General features: G+C 39.3%; 1 protein-coding gene across 1 annotated transcript in view; it reads right to left on the bottom strand.

Moving 5' to 3' along the window:
- The window catches only part of TXLNB (taxilin beta), a 39,457-nt gene that overhangs the window by 2,431 nt on the left and 22,003 nt on the right, over window positions 1–15,023 (bottom strand). Inside the window, exons 5-7 of the mRNA XM_006915420.1 lie at window positions 11,190–11,309; window positions 7,331–7,405; window positions 1,834–1,926 (exon numbers count right to left, since the gene is read on the bottom strand). Coding sequence (XP_006915482.1) covers window positions 1,834–1,926; window positions 7,331–7,405; window positions 11,190–11,309 — 288 coding nt within the window. The remainder of the gene's footprint in view (window positions 1–1,833; window positions 1,927–7,330; window positions 7,406–11,189; window positions 11,310–15,023) is intronic.

Below are 15,023 nucleotides of genomic sequence, written 5' to 3'. Positions count from 1 at the left end.
AAGCAGCCTTCTATTGAGAAAATAGACTGAGAAAGTCTTTACATTTGTAGAGTGCAATAGGGTTCGCAGGATATGATTACACACATTATTCATTTCATCCTTGAAACAGTCCCACAAGGAAGTTTATGCTCTCACCTCCACTTTATAAATAGGGGAGCTGAAATTCAGAGAAGTAGAGTAATATTCAGATGAGTTAGCAGAAGAGTAGGGACGGAGTTAGTTCATTCCATTTAATGCAATGTGTGCAGAGTGTCTGCTGGTCACAGGCTGGGACTGGGTGTGGGGGATACAGAAGTGAATGAAACACCGCCTGTCTTTTTTGAACCTAAAACTACTCACGTTCTTGGTTGTTGGATCTACTCTCTGATTGGATAAAGTGAAGGACAAGGCATCTAATTAGATGCAGTTTCCTTAGACAAACCACAGCTGGGCATTTGCTGCTTTGTGCCAACCTGACTGAGGCTAGGTAGCCTCTGAGGCCAGAGGCTGGGCCCAGGCTGTCAGACCCTGGGTTCTATAGAGAAATTAGGTGAACTTCTAGTGGTTTTTTATTTGATCCTTTATCAACCAACTTATTAGATTGTAAACTTTTAAAAGTCATCAACCCTTTTAAAGAATTGGATGAAATCTATGGGGACACACAGAGAAATGCAGATATGTATATGAAAATTTTTTGCTAATTCTCAGGTCTACTTCTAAAACTCTATAAATGAACTCCAGATCAAGAACTCCTGCTCTTAATCTTTAAGATTAACATTTCTCTTAAGATTTACTCCAATCTTAAAACTATGTAATTTTTAAATAAACACATTTTTTTTCCTGCTCTAATACTTATTCAAATCTTAAAACTCCATAATTAAAAAATTTTTTTAGATTTATCAAGAATTGGGAAACTGTAGCTGTTAACAAGTGTAGGCCTACTTAAGTTTGCTCACTGAATTGTGAAGTTTATCATACTATTTTATGAAAATGTTTTGAAAAGGGTAATTTCTGCCCTTAAAAATAGTTAATGCCAATGCTTATTCAGAAGTACAATTCTGATGCTGATTTTGTTTTGGGAAAACACTGCATTGAATAAGATTTAAACATTATATCCCCATGATAATATGGGCACCTTATATTTGTGAAAGAATTTTGAATAGTTTAAAACTCTTTAAAAACATATTAATTCATCTGAACTTCACATTCTTGTGAAGTAGGCAAGAGAAATAGTACCTTGGGTTAAATATAAGAAAAATAAAGTTGAAGGAAGTTGAATGAATTGTCTAATATGACCTGATGAGTAAGAACACATCCAGATTTTGAATCCAAGCTTCCCTTGTCTCATGCAAAGACTCTGTCAGTTACATCACATTAGACATATCTCTTCTTCTAAGAAGGATCCTATGAAATGGTATTTTCTACTTTAATATTCTACTCTTGCATTTTTGTATGAAAGATTTTTTAATCTTCAGAAGACCAGGTATTTTTTTTTGTTTTCAATATAAACAACATAATGTTAAACTGCAAGCTCTTTTCTTTTTCTTTCTTTTTCTTTTTTTTCTTTTCTTTTCTTTTCTTTTTAAAGCTATCCCTGGACTAGAAAAAAAAAAATCTTCCTTGGACTGAAAATATATTCTAGTGTTTTTGGACTCTTTTTATGATTAATTCAGGAAATACCAATACTTACTTACCAATAAAAAAATACAGTCTAAATTTCACTGGCACCTATAAATGTTTCATTACTTCATGAAATGCACTGGAATATCTTAGCGAGAGAAAAATGAACCCAAAGGAGAATTGCCTGTCAAAACAGAAAATGTCAATATTTTGTGTGGGATAAGCAATACTCACTTTATCCATTTCCTGTTTGAAAGTGGCAAACACCTCATTGCTTTTTGTCAGTGTGCTCTGGAACTCTTCAAACCTTCCAGAGTAGAGAGTGAGCTGCAAACAGGGAAAAGAATGGATCTATTTTAGGTCTGCTTTCTAAACGCTTCCAGAACAAAACAACATGCCATTGTTCATTATTTGAGAAGAAAAATGATTTAAGGGAATTCTCAATATAGTGTTAGTAATATGTTCAATTCTTTAATTTACTTTGAGATCAACCTAGGTCAGTGGCTATGATTGACGTACTTCTTTAAAGAAAAATTAAATAATAAAATATGTCATCACTACTTCATTATATCATAACTTTTTGCAACAAACATTTATTGATCTCTGAACATATATGTGGACTCTATGTCCAAAGTATTTAACACGTGGCTCCTGCTTTTGAGAGACCTGCACTCTTGATGGGAAGATGATCCCAAAGACAGCTTGACTGGGACAAGTGCCAAGGCAGGTATGTACAGAGCCTGATCAGAGAAGGAACCACGTTTCTGTGGAGAAGGTGAGTCTTGAACTTAATCCTGGAGGAAGTGAGATCGTAGACAAGTGAAAAAGAAGTGGTAAAGAAATGTGGGCTGGACATGGACTACAGCCGCTGCCATTAGGCAGATTGTGCCACTCTAAACAATTGCCATTTCCATTTTTGACACTGTGGTTTTGTATATTTATGAATACAGTGTTCTAGCCAATAGCAGTTTAATATCTCTTTTCATCAAAATCAATTTCTTGTACCAGTTTCCTACAGAGGGAAATAATGAGTCTTGAGGAAGAAACGCCTTTTTCTAATTTGCACAAAAACAACATTGTATGGGTTAGCATTGGCAAGTATGTGGCTCACCACAGGAGTAGAGAGGAAGGCCTTTGGTACCCCCACATCTTTGACTCTAAAACTTGACTTTGGGGTGAGAATAGAGCAGGATAGGAAAGGAAATACTTGATTATTGGTGATAGTAATGCAATAATAAAATTTTGCTTTTGATAATAATTTTAAGATAGTATGTTTTGAGAGAGTGGAGATTTCATACGGATGAATCAAGTGAATAAAGCCTGAATTTTCAAATGAGTCTTTGGTACTCTTAAATACCCCAAACAGCTCCAAGTCCTCAGATGGGCACGGGAACATCTTTTGTATAGAGAAGCAAGCCTGTAGCATCCAGCATCAAACAAGAACTTGAGGCTGCCCTTGGTAGGCTGGTTTGGTTGAATTACTGGCCAGAAGGCAGGCACCAGTTGACTAGCTGCTGGTACCTATGAGACTGATTTTTGAAAGCAGAGGACACACCAAAAGAAAGTCAGTGTAATGGAAAGTTCTCAGTCTTGGGGGTGGGAGTTAGAGGGAGTGTGTGGGAATCAAACAACCCCTAGAACCCAGAGAATTTGCTAGTCTAGAATGGTTCATTCTCAAATGATTCAGAATGGCAGAGGTTTCACTGCAGTGAACAAGAACAACAAAAAGAAAGCATAAAACCTTTTCATAAGATACAAATTTTCCAAAGAAAAGTTAAACAACAGCTGACTGTCATTTTGAAATCAGCAGTGTGAGTATGTGACAGCTTGGGGCAGTTCCAGTGGTCTAAATTTTGTTTCTCATGATTCTTCAGCCTACAGATTAGTGAAGACTGGGTAAAGGGGCATCCAGGAGTTCATGGCCAGGAAAGTCTCTCTGTCTCTCTCTCTCTCTCTCTCTCTCTCTGTCTCTCTGTCTCTCTGTCTCTCTGTCTCTCTGTCTCTCTGTCTCTCTGTCTCTCTCTCTCTCACACACACACATACACACACACACAATTTATAAGACAATAATTACTCTTATTACGTGCAATGCATTCTTGATATATTCAGTTGTTTCATTTTTTTCAAAGTACTGGATGGGATCCACTGACTTGATTTCAGGGCCGGTGAGTAGGTCAAGCTTCTTGATTGGAGAGGCTCTACCCTAATGTAAACTCCTGTGGGACTAGCTACTCATACTGCACATGACCCAGTGGCCTAGGGTGGCAACGACTACCTACAGCTGATCCTCTTCACCTTCTATCACAAAATTTAATCTTTTGCACTCTTGGCCAAGAGCTCCTATTATTTTTCCTATTTCCTCCCCTTTCTTCTTTTCAACTTTTTATTAATTCCAGCAAAGTTGCATGGGAGTTGCAGATACTATGGTCTCCTGAGCTGCCCTCCCCAGCCCTCCATTTCAGCCCTGTAGTTGCAGGCTGCAGACAGAAAGGGACAGAGGTGAGTGCATGCAAGGTCCATCTCACAGAGGCAACCTTGACAGAATTAGCAAGAGCAGCCACACCCGCCCCATCCTACTCTCTCCTTTATTTGGGCAAAATGTTCTTTTTGTCGCATCAGTGGGGCAGATGGAGAAGACAGACACACCCAGAGTGCCCAGGAATAGTGTCTTGCATCACTATCTCTTTTTCTGGTCCTTTTCTAGTAATTGTTTTTTTGTTTCCTCAACTTTTCCCTCTTTATAAAATTTATGGTAAAATACACATAACATAAAATTGCCCATCTTAACCATTTTTAAGTGCATAGTTGAGTATTGTTAAGTATATTCACATTGTGCAACCATTCTTCAGAAACTTTTTATCTTGCAAAACTGAAACTCTGTACCCATTAAACAACAACTCTCCATTCCCCTCTCTTGGTGACTGTTTTTAATATTCTGCTTTTCTTCCTATTTGATCTCATTGACACAGGTAACAAAACCTGTGTGAATTATTGCTTTCTCAGGTAACCAACTCTAACTCTCTACTTACACTAAGAATGTACACTTTCTGTTTACTACATGGATATTTGTTTGGTAGTTTTTTCCCCCTCATTATTTTGATGACATGATGCACATATCATATTCCTGCTCTCACTTTGGTGTTTCAGAGACACATGGAAGGGACATCCAGAGGTCATCCACAGTACCTCTCCTGGAGAGGCACAAATAGAAACAAACTATTCGAGGGTTAGTAATAACAGTAATTGCCTCAACATTCTACTTTTTTTTTTTTTTTAACAGTAGAAAAGAAAAGTTTTATTAGGAGCGATAGTAAACTTCCAGATGCAGAAGCAGGCCTGAGCAAGAGAAGTTTGGCTCAAAGGCCAATATTCTACTTTTAAACAGGCTGAGTGACACACACATTCTTTTAACTGAGCACCAACTTTTAATTACAAACATTCACAGCATATAGGAAACAGAATGGTGTCCAGGAATTGTCTTAGCAAACTTGTATGATTTAGTTTGGGAACAAGTCCAATTATGAAAGCAGTTGCAGAGGCATCTCCTCTCATCCTGTATTGATAAACTGAGGACTTCTGAGTTGAAAGACTATGATTACCCGTCTTTAACAATTTACTCACTGATCTGTCCCCTTGGGCAGTATTTGGTGTCTGTGCTGTCAGGTATTGCTGACTTTCCACATCTACAACCATTTTCATCCATATTGATCCGATGAACACTCTACTTGTAGTGACAATTGCATCCCATTGATCATCTCTGACATTTACTCTATTGCCTTGGTTTGTATAATTGAAAACTAGACATCTCTTCTCCAAGTGAGAATCATGCCCCAAACTGGCAAGCTGTTGTCTTATGACTGAAAAGTAACTTTCATAGAGGAAAACACAATACATCCTTGATATTTCCCTTGCTCAGATGATGCAAACAAGGCCTGTGGTCTCCCTCCCCAACCTATCACCCACTTTTAAAAAAGATATTGTAAAACCAGAAGACTTTGAGTGTTGTGCAAAATAACCTGTGATAGACTTTGTTTTTTAAAGGTTTAAAAGTTTAAAAAATATAATGTTGACAATTTTCCAGAGGAACCTGTTTAAACATTATTCACATAGGGATTTGGGGCCTCTATATTCTTCTCGATGGTTAAGTAATTATTGACGTTTCGAAAGTGCCCTGAAGACGAAAGAGATAGACACAGGTGAGTCCTCGTCAAGAGAGCCATATGTCATGAAAACTAAGGCAGTGGAGGAGAAGGCAGAGTTAACTCAGCTGACAGCTACGCTTCTTCAGCTTTGGAAGTTCTCTGTATTCATGAACTGGAACTGAACGGGATCTTGAGATCATCTTTTCCAGTGATTCTTAAACTTTTGTGTGTGTGTGTGTGTGTGTGTGTGTGTGTGTGTGTGTGTGTGTGTGTGCAAATAAAGACTTTTTTGTCTCATATATCCTTATGTGGATCCTAACTTATGAAATAATGGTAATATTAACTTATGCACTAGTGAATTGTTAGTGTTTTTGTTAACATTGTTATCACTAAATTGTAAGTTTAATTAGTCAGGGATTTTTGTATCTCCCATTGATTACTATGTCTCCAACACCTAGAAGCATGCCTAGCACTTAGAAGGTGCTCAATAAATATTCATTGTTATATTTGGTACACACATTGGAAAAGTATGCTTTGGGAGCTTTAGATATCCAAATGTTATCTGTGTTTTTGTCTATGTAGTTACATCATTTGTGATTTGAACTTTCTTATTTTTCTTATTTGCTTTTTATTTTATGATGGACAAGTTCATTAAACCTTTTCATTCACATAACGAACAAGTATTTTTCTCCTACCATGAACAAGTATTCAGCAGTCAGCATATAAATATTTATAAGTGAATTGCCCAAATCTTAAATTAATGCTGCCCAGCTTGGAAGGGCACGTTCTGTGAATTTGCTCTATGTGATTTCACAGTTCCTTTAGTGCATGAGCAGGGGAGCCAGAGCCCCTTTGTGTTCCAAGGCAGGATGGCTCTCCTGGAAACAGACAGGGACTGTTTGCCAGGAGGGGCAGAGCTCCCAGGGCACGGGAAAGATGGCTAGGTCTGGCTTTTGCCTAGAGTCAGCTGTTGCATGAGGGTTTATTTTTGAGTCTGAAGTATGAATTCCCATAATCTAGTCAGAACACACACAAGACATCACAAAGCCAAATCAAAATGGTTTCTGATTTGCCTGCCATTTCTAATCATTGGCCACTGACAAGGCCAGCCTCTGATAGCACAAATACTTGGGTGCTGACTCTATTTTTCTAAATTTCTTTTCTTATAAATAATATCAAACAAGTAAGAACATTTTCAGTATTGACAATTACAGATGGTGCATATGAATAGTTTACATATTTTTTTCTTAATAGGTTAGTGGGAGAGGAGAGAGAGGATGTATTAATAGATAGGTGGGAACCTGTACACCAGCTTATTTTCATTGGCCGTTTTAGTGACCTCATTTGCATGTCAACAAACCTTTTGACCGGATGTTGTTGGTGCAAGAGCATTTCTTTTTCTTAGATATACATTGTACTTTTATTTTTACTTAAAAATAATAAATGTAAAGTTATTCTTAATTTTCGACTCCTGTTCTCCTTCTCCCTGTCACGCGTAAGGCTTTTTGAAGACCAGCTTTGGTTCATAGTCTCTTTACTTGGGAACAGCAAGGTGAGCACACCCCATGCATTGTTGTCCCCCACTTCACCTGAGCCTGCAGGACCGTCTCTTGTTCCTTCAGTACTTTGGCCTGAAGTTTCCACTCTGCTGCCTGGTTCAGCAACTGTGGAAGAAAGAATACATCGAAAGACCGTCAGATTGTCTTTTAAGTTACCATTTGGTTGTAATTTGTGTGTAAACTTAATAACTTGCTAATTAATTGTTCTCTTAAGTAATTTTGGGGAACCTGGTAAAGAGTCTAAGAAATCTAAAAACAACAAGTCTAAAAAGTTGGATTCTCAACTAAAAATTGGTGGTTCTGTTAGAAATAAAAAGATAAATTATCTTCAACTCAAGCATTAATCACACAAAATTCGACCTTCCACCAAATTCTGAAACATTCCCTAGAAATCCTGTCCAACCATCATTTGACCTCTGCCTGAACATCTCCAGAACATCCCCAGAACATCCCCACCTGTGGCAGGGTTGTAAGCAACTGTTCCTTTATATTAAAATCAAAGTTAGTCTCCTAGACCCCTGTTCACCATAGCATGCGTCAGAATCTGCTAAGGTGCATGTTAAAATGCTGACTCCTCTCAGAGACTACGAGTTAGGAATTGTTGGTGTGTAATTGGAATCTTTACTTATAGCAAATACCCGAGATGGTTTGGATACTGGTGGTCCATGGATTATATTTTGAGAAACAAGGGGTTAGAAATTTGACCTATTGTTCCACATCCTATATAAGGCTTACAAAATAAGTCCTGTATAAGTTTACAAAATAAGGTCCCTTTTCCATAAAATAGACTTTCAAATACACCCAAGGCCTCTCATATGAAACCTGATCAGAACAAGGAGCTGAGGGGTTAAACTTAGAAAATGGTTTTAGGCATTAAAAAATAACACAGACGTAAAACATGTTATTTTAAGGTGTATGTTCATCTATCCATTTTAATTTAGGGCTCTGGTCTTTGTTTTGAATGTGGAACTTCAGAATGGAATTCAGAGGGGTTCGTTTTATTTTGTTTTTACAAAAATCATACCCAAAATGCGCCATATAACATTTAGAATATTTTTTATTTTTAAACAAACAAGCTAGAACCCAAAGACCTAAAGATACTGGTGAAGCAGCTTGATTGTTTAATTCTCTAGTCTTACAACTTTCTCCCAGTCCTTTATAACTACTCTCATTTAGTTTGACAATTGTTTCTTGCTGTTTGCTTATATCTCATCTTTCAAAGCATTAAGCATAGTTTTCACAGAAACAACTCTTTCTTTTCACACTTTTATTTCTTCAGTTAATGTATGATTCTGTTGATTTACATAATACAAAAATAAAGATAACTGGAAAGAAAAGGTTCGGGAGCAAAGGGCTGATTCTTGGTCAGCTCCCTGTTACTTAATGAGGGCAACCATGGGTAGACAGTCTAGGGTGACTTAACTAGCCACAGGATTCGACCTGCTGTGGGCATCTTTCAGGACGTTTATAGGGAGAATGGTGAACGTCGTGGATTAATTTGGTTAGTCAGTCAGCTGGCTGTCAGTTAAGAAGGTTCTAATGTATTTGAAGCTGATTTAAATTTTCTTCTATATGTTTATCCCTCCTGTGAAAAGTGTTATGAAGTCCATATATATTACTTTTGGATTCAGAACAACAACAAACAATAAAATCATTATTTTGAAAAACTTGAAGGCATCTTTTTTCTTTTCCAAGTTTATCTTTTTCCCATGGGTTATGTATGTTCCTTTCTATTTATAAGATGGGTTATATATGTTCCTCTAAACCTCCCAGCATGCAGTGAAGATGAATTATTGTAGAAATGCCATTGACTCATTCTTTGAGAGATCTGGGTCAACTGTGAAGCAGAAGACTTGTAGCACCCCATCTGGCCATCTGAGCAGTGTGGTGGCCATGCCCATGCTCCCTGCTTCCCTAAGCAGGCTGAGGAGCCCTCCTGTGATAGGTGGTCCCCAACAGGAGGCAGGTGGCTGCCTGTTCTCCTTGGGGTAAAGAACCACCCCCAGCTCTGACTTGCTATTTCAACATGTTCTGAAAGAAGCATCAGAGCTACAAACCAGGTAGGTGGCCAGCTTTGAAGAACTGAGGAGGCTTCCTTTATTTGACTCAAATCTGCTCTGTTTTGCAAAACCAAGATAGAAAAATAGGCAGCACGCTAGTTTCTTGCTGGGTCACCTCACATCTGCCTCCGAGTCTCCCTCACATTAAACTTTGCCTAGTTTTTCCCTGTCATGTCTTGTATATCAAAGGTACTGATATCCTGTGGGAAGCATATTTTACCCAATAGGGTAATTACACCAACAGTGGAGTATCTATCTTCTTGGGTAGAAATAATAATTAAATATTTTATTTCTTTGAGAGCTAGGTTGTAGATGAGTTTAATAAATTAATCTTTTTATTAAGAGCACATGGGCTTCTGATTTGAAATCATTCAATATCTGCTAGGTTATGTTCTTCAAAATTCATTCTTTTGTGGCTACATTTGAAAACCAAAGTTATTTTTAAGTTATTATTCTAACAAATTGAAGTGATTCTGGTCTGATTTTAGGTAAAGGCAAAGCTCATGATCAATTGTTAAATGACCAAATTGCAATGATTGGTCTTTTGCCTGTGTCTTAAAGCACTCTCTCCAGCAATAAAAACATACTTCCACTCTGGCCTCTGAAACACACCTCTTGAGTGTGTTTCACAAAGCTTGGGCTTGGGGACAGATACACTTGGGTGTGCAACACATCTCGATCACTTAGCAGTGTGTGATCTTAATTAAACAAGTCGCACACCTTCTTTGATCTTCTCACCTGTAGAATGCTCCTACAGCTGTCTCGGAGTATTTGGGGTTAATGAGATGTTGGTAAAAGACACCACACAGTGCCTTAGACCAAAAACTCAGGAGTCATTCTTGACTCCCCCCTTTCCTTGCTGCCAACCATCTTCTGTCCACAGCATTGTTTGCTGGTTTAACGCTGAAAACATAACTTTTATCCATGTCCAGCTTTCCTTTACCACTGCCACCTCCCTAATCCAAGCCATCATCATAGCACGTCCAGATTGCTGCAGTGGCCTCCTGTCTTCTTGCTCGCTTATCCCCTTTTAGTTCATTTTCTACCTAGTAGGAGCTAAATTCATCTTTTACAGATGCCAAGACTTCTATGGCTAAACCTACTCAGGCCTTTCCCATTATATTTAGTATAAAATCCAAACTACGTTCCAAGTTTACAGAGCTATACAGTTTGGCTTCTGTTTACTTCTCCAACTTCATTTAGAAACTTTCTTCTACTGGGTCAACATGCTCTTGCTACCCTGACTTTTTCCTATTTCTGGAGGACACCAAGCTAGTTCCAGCCTCAGAGCCTTTGTCACTGTTGCAGACACTGCTGTTAGAGACCTCCCTGACTCCTCACCAGGCAGGGCTCAGCTCAAGCATCTCCCCTGTGGGAGGCCTTCCTGGTCACCCAGTCTACAGTAGGTCCCCTCCTTCTGACCCTTCTCGATTTCTCCTTATTTCCCTAGTAGCACTTACTATTATCTGACATTACCCATCCTTGTTTGTTTGCTTGTTAATTGCCTGTCTCTGCCCCGTTAGACTAGTCTCCATGATGGGTCATGGCCTTCTCTGTCTTGCTTACTGCCATACTCCAGCACCTAAGATGGTGCTTAGCATATGATAGGCAGTTGAGAAACATTTGTTGAATGGATGCATGATTATTTTATGTAGAAAGTAATTTAGGTACAGTGCATCCTACTGGGCTAGCTAATTTAGTCTCCGGGGAAGCTCAGGCTCTTTCTCCATCAGTCTAGGGCTCTGTGACCATTCTCAAAAACAACTGTCTCATGGGTTCTCTGACCCGAAGGCAGACCAGACAAGCACATTGGTGCAAACGATAAGTACATATTCCTTTTCACGTTTGTGTCGTTCCTCTGCTTCTTTCATCATTTCTTGCGCCTGCTCAAGTTTTGCATCCACCAGCTTCTGCTGCAGTTCTCTGTGTTTAAAGATTTTGTCCAGATGCTAAGGGAAAAAAAATAAAGTGCACATATCAAGGTTGACTTTTTATTGGTGCTGAAAAAGATAAGATAAAAAAAGCAATATTCACATAAATACACATTCTCCAGGTTTTAAGATTTAAAAAGATGAGGAAATACATGCACTGACATCACTTATGGCTTTGTACAAAAGCCATAAACTGGTAAAGTCCCCTGCATCTTAGCAAAAGGTAGAGGTGCGGGAATTCAGCAATTATAACTCCAAAGGTTTCAACCTTATTTTCTGAACCTGGTAACTATTAGATATGAGCCTAGTTATTATGCTAAGCAGCACAGGCAGTGATATATATCACAGGGGCTACAGCAGTACCACTAGGTATTTTGGCTCTTTCTATGAATATAAAACCACTTTTAAGCACAACATTAATATAACTTATCGTGGTGAATTCTCCTCCACATTCTTGCCTCAAGGCTTGTGAGGAAGCTCGGGGGTACCAGCATGTGGCCCTGGGTCAGGGATTAAGGAGCCCTCTGACTTCAATTCTATTGCTCTGCTGAGCAAGACAAGGCCAGGGTTCACAGATGAATTGATATGCAAATGTGCTACTGTGTGCCTCTGACCTTTTGACCTCCCAACTAGCTCGGTGAAGAGAAGCTTCCAATTCTACCTCAGTGTAGACAGCTTCTTGGTCATTAGAAGATCCCATCGACAAGAGGACATGTAGAATTCTACCCCTGGGCCTTACCTAGAACCAGTCCCGGGAATATGCAACCAGTGTACCAGGCCATATCTGTTTGAGGTCTTTCTGAAGGGTATGGACATTTATTTTTAGCTCCTTCCCTTTTGCTGTTGACCAAACCTCCACTTTGGAGCAGGGTTGATCTTTGTGACAAGATAAAATGGTAGCATGGCATTTTGGTTTATTCTGAGGAGTTTCTTGATTAACCTAAGTGCTGTTATTATGTGCTATTGGCTCTGTTGTTTTCCTGATAAAATCTTAGCCTGTTGCCAGTAGTATCACTTTGACTATATTATGTCACATTTTAAAACATTTAAAATTTCGGTGTGATGGGGAAAGAAATACGATAAATCAAAATCCTGAAGAGACATCTGGAGTCTTAAAAATATGTTAAATATTAAAATATAATTTCGGAAATGAAAAATCCTTATAGTCCCCCAATGCAAACTTTATTTTTTCTGTTTTGTCTGTTCATGTATTTTGTTCTGGCAAGATCTCATCTTCCTTCATGGCTAAGCAACATCCCACCGTAGATATGTACCACCTCTTCCTCATCTACCCAACCATCCATGGACGCTCAGGCCACCCCCATAGCCTGGCCACTGTGAACAATGCTGTGACCAACATATGGATGTACATGTCCCCTTGAAGTGGATTTCTTTGGATTAAACCACCCCCATAGCCTGGCCACTGTGAACAATGCTGTAACCAACATATGGATGCATGTGTCCCCTTGAAGTGGATATCTTTGGATTAAAACCCAGAAGTGGAATTACTAGGTCCTTCTTTGTCTCTTGTTATAACTTTTGTTTTAAAGTTTATTTTGTCTGTTATAAGCATTTCTACCCCAGCTGTTTATTTCATTTCCATTTGTATGAAATATCTTTTTTCATCTCTACTTTCAGTCTCGGTATGTCTTTCGATCTAAAGTGAGTCTCTTGTAGGCAGTATATGTAAGGGGCTTATTTTTTTTATCCATTCAGCCACCCATGTCTTTTGATAGGATCATTTAATCCACTTATATTTAAAGTAATTGTTGATAGATACATACTTATTGCCATTTTATTATTTATATTTTTTTATCCTTTTTTTTTTTTCTTAAAGAAGTCCTTCTAACATTTGTTCTGATACTGGTTTGGTGGTGATGGACTCTTTTAGCTTTTTCTCATCTGGTAAGCTTTTTATCTATCCTTTGATTCTAAATAATAGCTTTGCTGAATGGAGTAATCTTGGTTATAGGTCCTTACTTTTCATCAATTCATTGCTCTCTCTCTTCTCTTTCTGGTACCCCTGTGATGTAAATGTTGCACACTTGATGTTGTCCTAGAGGCCTCTTAAATGCTCCTCATTTTTTTTTAAATTCTTTTTTCCTTTTTGTTGTTCTGGTTGGGTGTTTTCTGCTACCTTATCTTTCAAATCACTGATTCCTCCGCTTCATTAATCTGCTGTTGATTTCTTCTAATGTAGTCTTTATTTGTTATTGTATTCTTCATTTCTGACTGGTTCTTTTTTATGTTTTCTATCACCATTTTTATGTTTTCTATCTTGTTTAAAGTTCTCACGGAGATCATTGAACATTTTTTTAACTAGTGCTCTGAACTCTGAATCTCGTGGATTTTTTGTCTCCATTTTGTTTAGTTCTTTTTCTGGAGCTCTGTTTTGTTCTTTTATTTGGGACATGTTTCTTTGTCTCCCCATTTTGTTTCTATGCTTCCCTGGTTTTATTCCTTTGTACTAGGTAGAGCTGCTATGTCTTCTTGTCTTAGCAGAGTGGCCTTATATAGTACATGTCCTGTGGGGTCTAGCAGCAGAGTCTCCCTAGTCACCTGAGCCATGTGTTCCAGGTGTGTCCCTGTGTGGGTTGTATGTGCCTTCCTATTGTAGCTGAGCCTTGCTTACTGTTTGTATGTCAATGGAAGGGAGTGACCTTCAGGTTGATTGGTTGTGAGCACTGTCTATGATGACAGTGGAGAAGTTGTTGTGCACGGGCTGACCCTATGGAACAGGATTTGCTTTGGCAGAGCTCTGGTGCCTACCCAGTCTGCCCCTTGGGTGTGTCATTTCTGGAGGTGTTTGAGTGGTACTCGGTGTGATCTGATGCTGGCCACCAGGTATATTGGTTCTGGGCCTCTTGGGAGGGGCTCTGCTGTAGGTCAATGTTAGCCACTGCCTGTGCCTTGCCCAGGACCACTTGGTATGAGCTACAAAGTAATCTGCAGGTGGTTGCCATTTATACTAGGCTTGGAGGTGCCTGGGGGAGGCTAAGTTCTGAACTGAGGCCAGCCGCCACCAATGCCAGGCTTGGGGATGCTTAGCAAGAGATACGGGGCATGCTGAGGCCAGATGTTTCTTGTTTGGGGTTTGTAAACCTTTGAGAGATTTTGGGAAAGTCATAGCATGAGCCAAGACAGTCTGTTTGTGTGCAAAAGCCACTGGAAGTGGCTTGGGTAGGCTCACAAGTTGGGTGGTATGGGGTCTCAGGGAATCACCAGGCCAGGGTGACAAGGGTTAGCTAGGTTGATGGACACTCAGATATGATGCCCACCTGCATCTGCTGGGGTTGGAGGGGAGGAGTCAACAAAGGAAAATGGCGTCTTCCTTCACTTCTGTCTGGGAGAAAGATGCCCTCCAGCCCTGTCTCTGATGCCAGACTATTCAGTCCCTCCCTGTATGTTCCTGGTGCTTTTCGAGTTGCTGCTTTAGCATTGGAGCTCATCGTGAGTGAGTCTACCAGTGAGTAAGTCTTTGTGTGGGCCCTTTAAGAGGAGCAGTTGGGCCTCCTGTTTTACTCAGCCATAATCTCTGCTGGTTTTCATAGCCAGAAGTTGTGGGAACTTCTCTTTCTGGCAGTGGAACCTTAGGGGTTCACTCCTTAGTGGGGACCTCTGCAGTGGAGACATCTCTCCTGATTTTTAACTGCCACACGTGGATGTGTGAGACCAGTCTGTTTCACGTCTCTGCTCCTCCTATCAATTTTGAGGTAGCTTTTTCTCTATGTC

The sequence above is a fragment of the Pteropus alecto genome, unplaced genomic scaffold (genome assembly GCF_000325575.1).
Source record: "Pteropus alecto unplaced genomic scaffold, ASM32557v1 scaffold185, whole genome shotgun sequence".
Classification (NCBI taxonomy): domain Eukaryota; kingdom Metazoa; phylum Chordata; class Mammalia; order Chiroptera; family Pteropodidae; genus Pteropus; species Pteropus alecto.
Note: the sequence above shows the minus strand (reverse complement) of the source record. Positions and strands in the feature narration are given on the sequence as shown.